Source organism: Grampus griseus (genome assembly GCF_964374135.1).
Source record: "Grampus griseus genome assembly, chromosome: 1".
NCBI lineage: Eukaryota > Metazoa > Chordata > Mammalia > Artiodactyla > Delphinidae > Grampus > Grampus griseus.
The window spans coordinates 67033357-67044762 of NC_139017.1; the positions used below are offsets into that span (position 1 = coordinate 67033357).

General features: G+C 46.8%; 1 protein-coding gene across 1 annotated transcript; it reads right to left on the reverse strand.

Annotated features, from left to right (window-relative positions):
- Window positions 1-1653: 1653 nt before the first annotated feature.
- Window positions 1654-8099, reverse strand: HSPA6 (heat shock protein family A (Hsp70) member 6; the record flags this gene model as incomplete). The annotated part of the gene is given in 5 exon segments (XM_082656916.1): window positions 1654-1958; window positions 6125-6812; window positions 6814-7746; window positions 7749-7877; window positions 7881-8099. Coding segments are annotated over 5 exon segments (2274 nt in total).
- Between the last annotated feature and the right edge of the window lie 3307 nt (window positions 8100-11406).

Here is an 11406-nt window from a genome sequence, read left to right on the forward strand (position 1 = left end):
TATGGACACCAAGGGGGGAAAGCGGCGGGGGGTGGGGGTGGGGGTGTGATGAATTGGGAGATTTGGGGGGAAAAGATGCAGTTCCTCAGACGCACCCGCCAGTTTCAAGTGCCCATGAGCTTGTAGCTACTGTATGAGTCTCGCAGATATAAATCCATGGCCCCCTTCCGAGGCTGAGTTTCAGACAAGACATCGCAGAATCCAGAAGATACCAAAGATTTCTCACAAGTTGGCAGTTTAAAAAGGATGGCAGTCCCCAACAAACACATGAAAGAATGCTCAACATCATTAATCATTAGAGAAATGCAAATCAAAACTACAATGAGGTATCATCTCACACCGGTCAGAATGGCCATTATCAAAAAGGCTAGAAACAATAAATGCTGGAGAGGATGTGGAGAAAAGGGAACACTCTTGCACTGCTGGTGGGAATGTGAATTGGTACAGCCACTATGGAGAACAGTATGGAGGTTCCTTAAAAAACTACAAATAGAACTACCGTATGACCCAGCAATCCCACTACTGGGCATATACCCTGAGAAAACCATAATTCAAAAAGAATCATGTACCAAAATGTTCATTGCAGCTCTATTTACAATAGCCCAGAGATGGAAACAACCTAAGTGTCCATCATCGGATGAATGGATAAAGAAGATGTGGCACATATATACAATGGAATATTACTCAGTCATAAAAAGAAACGAAATTGAGCTATTTGTAATGAGGTGGATAGACCTAGAGTCTGTCATACAGAGTGAAGTAAATCAGAAAAAGACAAATACCGTATGCTAACACATATATATGGAATTTAAGAAAAAAAAAAGTCATGAAGAACCTAGGGGAAAGACAGGAATAAAGAGACAGACCTACTAGAGAATGGACTTGAGGATATGGGGAGCGGGAAGGGTAAAGCTGTGACAAAGCGGGAGAGAGGCATGGACATATATACACTACCAAACGTAAGGTAGATACCTAGTGGGAAGCAGACACATAGCACAGGGAGATCAGCTCGGTGCTTTGTGACCGCCTGGAGGGGTGGGATAGGGAGGGTGGGAGGGAGGGAGACTCAAGAGGCAAGAGATATGGGAACATATGTATATGTATAACTGACTCACTTTGATATAAAGCAGAAACTAACACACCATTGTGAAGCAATTATACTCCAATAAAGATGTAAAAAAAAAAAAAAAAGGAAGTTAGGAGGGAAGGTAAGAGAGGAAAGAATGCCTTTAGAATCTAATCCCTTCAAAATGTTGCTGGGCAGAGAATGAGGCCCCCAGGGTATATAACGAGGTCAGGGGAGAAAGGGAGGTTTCGCTGCAGTTCTTAGTTTCAGTTCCCAGTTTCTCTCAAGCTTTAAAAATGTATTGCACGCCCTATTTCTCGCTCTTTTCAGGAACTTGCTGAGGGTGAGAAAACGTAAGTTGCGTTGGCCGGGAATCGAACCCGGGTCAACTGCTTGGAAGGCAGCTATGCTCACCACTATACCACCAACGCCGTCTCGTTTCAGTTTCTGAATTATATGTATAAGTATACTACTGGCCATGATGTCACGGCTTTTGGTATTGCTTTATATCCGAGATCCCAAGGCACACAAAACATTTTCTCGGTGAGGATAGACCCGTCCTTACTCCTCTTAGTCGGCCCCGCCAACTAACGACGCGGGGCCGGGAACGCAGAGACCACCCGGCGCCCGGAGCCGGAGGGCTGGAGACGCGGAGCCCGGAGGGAAAGCCAGTGCCTCGCTCGGCCCGGGGAATTTTCTCCCCCGTCGCCTTTTGTCGTCCGCGCTCCCAGCTCCGCCGCTTGGCGCGCCCCAGCACTGGATCTACCGGGTGTTGGGTTCGGTAACGGCGATTTGGGGCGGAGGGTTCGAGGGAGACCGGCCAGCAAGCGGGTCCACCCTGGTGTGGCTCGGTCCCCCGAGAGAAGGAGCGAGAGGAGCGCTCGAAGGGACACTGGGGAAATGAATCTTTACAGTTTAGGATTATGAAGAAGTAAGAGATAGGAGTCGGAGGCAGTTTTATTTTTCCTGTTTTGCGAAGAAGTCCAGGGAGAATTCTAAGTTTATTTAAATAAACAGCAAACAGCATTGATATAGTTCAACATCATGCTACCGCGGTGTTTGACAATCTTAGAAGGGAATAGAAACGTTTCTTTCCAGGTGTCAGGATGGCCGAGCGGTCTAAGGCGCTGCGTTCAGGTCGCAGTCTCCCCTGGAGGCGTGGGTTCGAATCCCACTTCTGACAACACGTATGTTTTATTCACTTTTTTCCAACATAGAAGTAGGATTGAATTCGTGGAGAAAGGAGTATTGATTAATAAACACCTTTCTATGCTGCCTATCTACACAGGAAGGTTGTGCTTCGCTTTGACTATGAAACTGAATCTATTTAGATCTATCCCTAACTACAAAAAATTTTTTTCTTTCCTTTAGACTCCGGTTTCTCAGTGCCTATTTACTGCATGTAGATACAAGACTTCCCTGAACAAGGAAAAGCCCTCAACCCAGATCCCTAAACTTGCTGTAACTGACCTGAGTCTTTTCATGCTCAGACTGCAGTGTCAAACTTTGATGAGACTCGGATTCCCCAGCATCTTGCCGGGCCAGCTCCCACCACCAATTCTAATTCAGCACGTTTGCTGGGTCCTCAAAGACCCGGAAAGGAAATCAACACACCAAACGGGGGAAAGTATTAGAGAGCAAAGGTAAACTCATGGAGTTGTTTCAAGAACTTTTTCTTGAAGACCGCAAACAAGCTACTCTCTAATTTGGGAGACGCTGATTTATAGAAAAATCTTGTGCTTTCCGGAAGAGGGAAGAACTGTCAGTCCGAAGAGGCTGAATGTGTGAGGTCCATAAGCATGAGGATGGAAGGATCCTTAGGTTGGTTAATGAAAGCTCGCCAGACAAACTACATTCTTTGTTATTTACTGGGCTGCGACCTTGGGAAATGTATTTGACTTTTCTGAGCCTTAGTTTGCTTATAGTAGAGATAGAATTGTTGTGAGGATTGAGATGACCTAGCAGCTTATTAGAAATACAGATCTCAGGCTGTACCTCAGACCTACTGAATCTACATTTTATAAGATCCCCACATTTATAAGTCACATTGATATCACATACCTCCTGATATAATACAATAAGATGGGCACTTCTCCCTGTGGTATACTTCCCCAAAAGCCCACTGTAATCATGAGAAAACTGACAAACCCAAATTGAGGGACAATCTACCAAATATACCTAACCAGTACTCTTCAAAATGTGAAGGTCTTGAAAAACATCAGAAGATTAAGAAACTGTTGCAGATTGTAGGGTAGACATGATGACAAAATGCAACGAGTTAACCTGGATTGGCTTCTGAAACAGTAAAAGAACATTAGTGGAAAAATATGAAATCCCCTTAACATTAGGGGAAGCTGGATGAAGTATATACAGTGACTTTCTGTAGTATCTTTACAACTCTCAGTCTAAAATTATTGCAAAATAAAAAGGCCTTAAAAAAAAAAAACTTGAAAGTGGTTGCCTGTTAGGAGTAGCACTTGGGTGTGGGGCAAGAAACTGCTGGGTTTTTTTTGTTCTTGTTGTTGTTTGGCCACCCCATGAGGCTTGTGGGATCTTGGTTCCCGTACCAAGGATTGACCCCTGCCATGGCAGTGAAAGCACAGAATCCTAACAACTGGACTACCAGGGAATTCCCAAGACTGCTTGTTTTTCATTAGAAGGATTGTAGCAAGATATGATTTTTTAATAATGGGCATATATTTTGATTTAATTTGTTCTGATATTTTGGGGAACAAATATTTAATTTGTTCTAATATTTTTATTGTAATCACGCATAGCTGTGATTACAGTAATCGAACTAAGACTATATATATATATATATATATATACACACACACACAGTACAATGACATTTAGATGCCTATTAACAGGAAACAATCCCCAAAGAATCTAAAGTATCAACAATCATTTAAAAGTAGATGAAGTGGTTAGTTTGTTTAAATCCCTCTGTAGAAAAATAGATACCATCCAAATGAGAAGATCTGAAGTGTTTTGACAACTAAGCACAATGAAATTCTCCTTCTTATATACTGTGTGTGTTTTTAACGAGAGAGAGAGAGAGATTGTTGAAATGCTAGGAAACAGTCTAAACCCTGTAGGTGCCATCATTCTGCTTGAGAAGTTACAAACAGTTTGGGATGGTCCATGTTGGAAGCTGGAAGGAAATTCAGGAAAGGGAAAGTATAATACAGAATGTGTATGTGACATCATCTCTTTTTTGCAGGGTCCTTCAACGGGAAGCCAGCTGGCATAGGACTTAGGCCAGGCGCAGGAAAAAGCACTTAAAAATGTGAAATGACAACCAGGGGACAAATGGGTTGTTACTGCAACCTCTCCACCTGCAAGAAATCACCCTTAGCTAAATATAACGTACCATTGCTCTAACCAAGGCTGCCTTCTTTTCTGAGATAAAAATAAATCTCTCTTTGCACGTGGGAGAGGTACAGTGTGGATTGGGCTGATTGGGAAGTAACTTACACAAATTTATCCTTCTCTTATATGTAATTTAACTGGCAATAGAGTTGAGCCTTAGGATATTTCCCAGGTTTAGTCACTTGCTATAAAAAACACATATTCACTTAATGGATAATGTAAGTATACAATAAAGTATACTTTTTCTCTCAGGGCTCAGCATCCAACTGTGTTCTAAAGGAATAATATGTACAATTTCACAACATCTGGGTGAAGATCTGGTAATAAGTGGAGTTACGGCCTGTTTGTGAGGTGACAATGTATGGGCTCTAGAATCAGGTAGGACAGGGCTCTTAATTCCAACTCTCCCCACCACCCCCCTTCCCCGACTTAATAGCTATGGCCCTTGAGTAATCGTTTAATGTCTTTTAACCTCCAGATCCTCACTTTCAAAAGGTGATGTTGCTGTGATGATTACATTGTATAATCAAGTACCTGGTACATAGGTGACAATCAATTAATAATAAGTAGTGATAGCTAATATTTGTTGCTCATATACTATATGCCTAACATTCTTCTTCACTCCTCACATATTTAGTTAATTGTACCTTTATAACAATCCTGAGGTACTATTTCATCATCATCCCCATTATATAGAAGGGAAAACTGAAGCTCAGAGAGTTTAACTTGCGGAGTAGATAAAGTAACAGCACTGAAAACCTAAGCCTTCTGGTTCCAATATAGCCATTTTGCTACACAATTGCCATTGTCATCATCATCATCATCCTAGGGCTCATCAGGAGAAAGCAGATGGGGCCATGCTATTTCTCTCACATAGATAAGATAATAATAACTTTAATTACACCACTAGACTTACCCTCTCAGTCTAACATATTCCCCAGAGTCCAAGACTTGGGGTCTGCCCTCTAATGAACAATGAATAAGGTCACATTATTAGAGGCAGATAATTAGCATATAAACTCTTTGGTAGTGTGTTAGGACACACAGACTGACAAACTAAACTGGGCTCCTAATACAGAATTTTTATTTTAGGGTCTTGCTAGGGCTTACGTTTCTCTTCATTCTCTGCTTTTCCAGCTCCACCTCCCTCCCTCTTTTAACACAGTGTCACAATTCTCTCCTGTCTGACCTCATTTCAATACTATCTCAATGTGCCTGCCTCAAATTCTTCCTCTTGTCTTGTTTTCCCTTATAGAAATCATGCACACAGCCTCATGAATTTTCTTCCCATCCCTCCTTCAGCACCCAGCCCAACATTTTCTGCTTCTGATAGCCCTGCCCCTTCATCTACTTAATTGGATAGAATGAAAACTAAGAAGAAACTTTAAAAGTTTATTTAGCTCTTTTATTTCACATAACAAAATCCATACATGCAAGTAACAAAATACATTAAATGTAGATAAAAGCAGTGATAAAGTGCCACACAAATGTTCATAATGATTACTTCTGCTTGTCTGAAGTAGGAGAAGAAGATTTTTTAAAAGTCAACTGGCAAATACCTCAGTTATAAAACATACTGACCAATAAAACTCCCTGTTTGGGGGCAAGGTTCTCCTCCACTCCCACCTCTCAAGATAGGCAGGATCATAGTAGACAGTCTAGAAAGTCCACAAGCCCAGCCCTTACAGTCACAGCTGCCTTGCCAGGAGGGGCCATTTAATCGACTTCCTTCCTCAATGACAGGGCCAGTACTGGGGGTTCCCTGTCGGGCTTGAGATCCACAACTGCTACCGCCAGGGACACCAGGCCCCCCGTAGAGCCTGGAGAAGACGGGGTGACAGATATGCTCCAGCTCCCCCTTCTGATGCACATATTCCTCTTTCTCTGCCAACCGGTTGTGCTCCAGCCAAGCAAGGACTTCCTGACACTTGTCTTGTACTTCGCACCTGTCCTCTTCAGGAATCTTGTCTCTAAGTCTCTCCGCTTGCAAAGAGCTCTTCACATGGAAGACATAGGCCTCCAGAGAGTTTTTGGCAGCCACCCTGTCCCTCTGGGCCTCATCCTCATCCTGAACATCCTTGTACTGTTCAGCCTCACAAGCCATCTTCCCCACTTCCTCCTTGCTCAGCCGGCCCTTGTCATTGGTGATGGTGATCTTGTTAGCTTTGCCTGTGCTCCTGTCAGTGGCTGTCACACTCAGGATGCCACCGGCATCAATGTCAGAAGTCACCTCGATCTGGGGGACTCCACGTGGGGCAGGAGGGATGCCCCTGAGCTCAAAGTATCCCAGCCGGTTGTTGTCCCTAGTCATGGCCCTCTCACCCTCATACACCTGGATCGGGACCCCAGGCTGGTTGTCTGAATAGGTAGTGAAAAGTCTGGGTCTGCTTGGCCGGGATGGTGGCATTCCTCTGGATCAGCGTAGCCATCACCCCACCAGCTGTCTCCAGCCCCAGGGACAGGGGAGCCACATCCAGCAGCAGGAGATCCTGCACCTTCTCACACTTGTCCCCCATCAACACTGCTGCCTGCACAGCAGCCCCATAAGCCACAGCCTCATACGGGTCGATGCTCTTGTTCAGCTCCCTGCCATGGAAGAAGTCCTGCAGGAATTTTTGTACCTTGGGGATGCGGGTGGAGCCACCCACTAGGACAGTGTCAGGGATCTGGGCCTTGTGCAGTTTGGCACCCCTTAGGGCCTTCTCCAGCGGCTCCAGGGTGCTGCAGAAGAGGTCCGAGCACAGTTCTTCAAAGCAGCCTCGAGTGATGGAAGTGTAGAAGTCTACGCCCTCAAACAGGGAATCGATCTCCAGAGTGGCCTGGGTGCTGGAGGGCAGGGTGCGCTTGGCGCGCTCAGAGGCTGTACAGAGCCTGCGCAGGGCCCGCTTGTTCCTGCTCAAGTCCTTCCCGTGCTTCCGCCGGAACTCCTCCACGAAGTGGTTCACCAGCCGGTTGTCGAAGTCCTCTCCACCCAGATGAGTGTCTCCAGCCGTGGCCTTCACCTCAAAGACACCGGCGTCGATAGTGAGGACCGACACGTGGAAGGTGCCCCCACCCAAGTCGAAAATGAGCACGTTGCGCTCTCCGGCGCCCTGCCGGTCCAGGCCATAGGCCGTGACAGCCGCCGTGGGCTGGTTGATGATCCTCAGCGTGTTGAGCCCCGCGATGGCACCCGCGTCCTTGGTGGCCTGACGCTGGGAGTCGCTGAAGTAGGAGGGCACCGTGATTACAGCGTGCCTCAGGGGCTGGCCCAGGTACGCCTCCGCTGTCTCCATCTTGCTCCGCACCACGGACGAGATCTCCTCGGGGTGTAGAACGCCTTGTCCTCCCCGCGGTAGGACACGCGCACCTTGGGCTTGCTGCCCTCGCTCACCACCTGGAAGGGCCAGTGCTTCATGTCCGACTGCACAGTGGGGTCTGCGAACTTGCGCCCGATCAGTCACTTGGCGTGGAACACTCTGTTGTGTGGGTTCAGATCCACATGGGTCTTGGCCGCATCGCCCACCCGACGCTCGGTGTCGGTGAAAGTCAAGTAGCTGGGGGTGGTGCGGTTGCCCTGGTCGTCGGCGAGGATCTCCACCCGGCCTTGCTGGAACATGCCCACGCATGAGTATGTGGTGCCCAGGTCGATGCCTATGGCCACTTCCCTTGCAGCGGACATGGCTGTGGCTTCTCGCACTTCTGGGACGAGTGTGATACCGATTCAAATGCAGGAGTCTGCGGAACTTCGAGCGGCTCAGCCGTGGAGGTGCGCTCAGCGGTGCGACTCTCCTGCCTGCCCAGCTCGGATCTGCTCGGCTCCGCTTCCACGAGCTTTTTATCCGGTTGCCGGAGGCCCGCCATACGCACGCCCCCGCCGACGCGAACTTTCCAGCGCCTTCGCGGCGAGCCCAGAGACGCCCGGCCCCCCGCTCCGGCTGACAGCCCAGGAGGCGCCGGGCTGACTCCGGGAGAAGGTTCGGGCGGATGGTGCCGTGCAAGGAGGGGCGGCCCCAGCTGCGTCAGACTCAGAGCTGCAGAGAAAGTTCCAGCTTCTTCCGGCTTGTTCTAAGGGCGAGCGGTTGGGGCAGAATTCAGGTAAAGCAATAACTTCTCAAGAAAACAGTTCTTCCTCTGGGTGGTTCAAGAGGGCTGATCAGAGTCCAGCGGCTCGAGAAGAGCCGGAAAGCATGTCACCACGCGAATAGAGCCATGGCCTCGAGGCAGGGGGTTAAATAGTAGTTTTTTTGATTAAGGCTTAATTATTATGTTGTTGTTGTTTTGAAACCTAAAGGCAGTGTTTTCGAAATTGTGGCTAAGAGGGGTGGCCCGATTTCTGTTCTGGAATGAAACTAGGGCCAGAGACGACTTTAAAAGATGGCACTCTGAGCTGCATCACCGCTAGGGGCATTGGTGGTTCAGTGGTAGAATTCTCGCCTGCCACGCGGGAGGCCCGGGTTCGATTCCCGGCCAATGCAGTGTATTTCTTTCTTCCAGGCTATTCTAATTTTAAAAAAATTGTATTGGAGTACAGTTGATTTAAAATGTTGTATTAGTTTCCGCTGTACAGCAAAGTGAATCACTTATACATATATCCAATGTTTTTTTAGATTCTTTTCCCATATAGGTCATTTACAGAGTACTGAGAAGAGTTACCTAGGTCCTTATTAGTTATCTATTTTACATATAGTAGTGTGTATATGTTAAGACTTTTTCTATTCTAGGATTTGTGACACTGAAATAAACAAAACCAGTTAGTTGAAGGCTGGGTTCGTTTGGTTTTTGTTCCTTTACCAAGTCGCATTCCTGAGAGGAGCCGGAACCTGGTGTTGTGGCTTGGGGACCCAGGCATGACCTCTCCACCCAGCCCTGGAAAGAACACAGCACAGGAGGAAGGAGCATGTGGATGGATGAACTGTGGTGAAAATGTCCCTCCTGTGGTTGAGCCTCCTCCCTGGGCCAGTGTCTCCAAGGAGCATCGTCCCAAGGGGCCGGTTGGAAAGGCACAGTGTGCGTTTTTCTCTGAGGCCTGGACGGGTTCCCAGCCAGAGCCCAGGACGGACGTGGGGAGTAAATTCCTGGAGGCTGCAGTCCATCCTATGCCCTGAAGGCCAGGGGAGGATATGAGTTCACTGGTCAGTAAAGCCACATTTGTTCCCATCAGTGCTATGGCCTTGCAAAGTGAGTCTTTGCTATGTCTCACTTTCCTTAATCCAGAATATCCCATTTGAATTTTTTGGTGTTTCTATTTGGCGTGGACTCCCAAAAAGCCAAAAGAAGGAGACTTTTTGGAGACGTGAGGATGGAAATGGAGGAAAGAGAAGCAAATGTTCTCTATAACCTCCCCATGGGGGAAGGAACTCTGGTTTCCTGCATGACAGACAGGGATAGTCACCACTATACTAAGAGCACAGTACCCAGGGGAACATGATACATTCTAATGTTAAACTCTAGTAGCTTCAACTATTATGTAATATATTATTATTCACCCGATTCAAAGGCAACTCCTAATTTTTAAAAAGAGAAACTAAAAACCTTTGCTCTGTAAATGGGTCTTTTCTCCTCAGATGGCTCAGAACTCTTTGGAATGCTTCAGGGCCTTTGAAGAGGGAGGAGGGAGTCAGGATGCAGATGTCAGTCCCACTTCTGGACTGGAAAAAAGGGAATGTTTGAAGACATATGCAATGAGTGGCTTCCATGGTGGAAAATCATATCAACCTCTTTTATAACCCAGGAGGGAGAGAAGCTGTCAGCTTTAAATTCATTCACTTTCGGTGTTTAGGCTGCCCAGGCCTGCGTGTCAAAGTTAGGACATTTTAGGCAAGAGCCTGCAAGAAAAGGGTGCTCACTTCAGAAAGGAAAAGGTGGCCTGGCCTGGGGTCTGTGCCCTGGACTGTTCAGGGCCTGCCTTGTCAAGCTACTCCGACCTTCTCTCCCAGCCCTCAGCAGCCTCAAAACCCCACCTGCACATCTACCCCCAAGAGTTCCAGGTATAGCCCTAAAGCAAGCACCTCTGTACCTAGACACAGCATCACACAGGCGTGCTTCCAATGTCATTCACTTTATTTTTTAATTCATAATAGAGAAGCTTATTATGCAATGCAAATTTTAAACATACACTTAAACATATCCACTTATGTTTAGTAACTTAGATTGAGTGTCTTTAAAAGTAAAACAGGGATTTCCCTGGTGGCACAGTGGTTGAGAATCTGCCTGCAAATGCAGGGCACACGGGTTTGATCCCTGGTCCATGAAGATCTTACATGCCACGGAGCAACTAAGCCTGTGCGCCTACAGCCTGAGCTCTCCAACAAGAGAAGCCACTGCAATGAGAAGCCCACGCACCACGACGAAGAGTAGCACGTGCTCACCGCAACTAGAGAAAGCCCGCGCGCAGCAACGAAGACCCAATGAGGCCAAAATAAATAAATAAATTTATTTTTTTAAAAAGTAGAAGAGACATTCAAGTGATGACTTAAAAGGCCATTGTGGGGCTTCCCTGGTGGCGCAGTGGTTGAGAGTCTGCCTGCCGATGCAGCAGACACGGGTTCGTGCTCTGGTGCGGGAAGATCCCACATGCCGCGGAGTAGCTGGGCCGGTGAGCCATGGTCCCTGAGCCTGCGCGTCCGGAGCCTGTGCTCCGCAACGGGAGAGGCCACCACAGTGAGAGGCCCACATACCGCAAAAAAAAAAAAAAAAAAAAAAAAAAAAAGGTCATTGTGGAGGGATGCTCTTGACCCAAAACTGAGCACAAAAAGCAAGTTGTAGAACAAAATGTATAGTATGATCCACTATATATAAAGATCTGTGATACCAACTATCTGTACATCCTTGAACAAGTCATTTCAACCATCTGGGCTATACCTTTCTCAATTTTAAGATGACAAGATTGAATTTCATCATTTCTGACACTTTCTAGCTTTAAAAATCTCTGATTTCATCCAGGAGCAAAAGGGGATTCCTGTTTCCCCTAAACTATGTACCTGCTC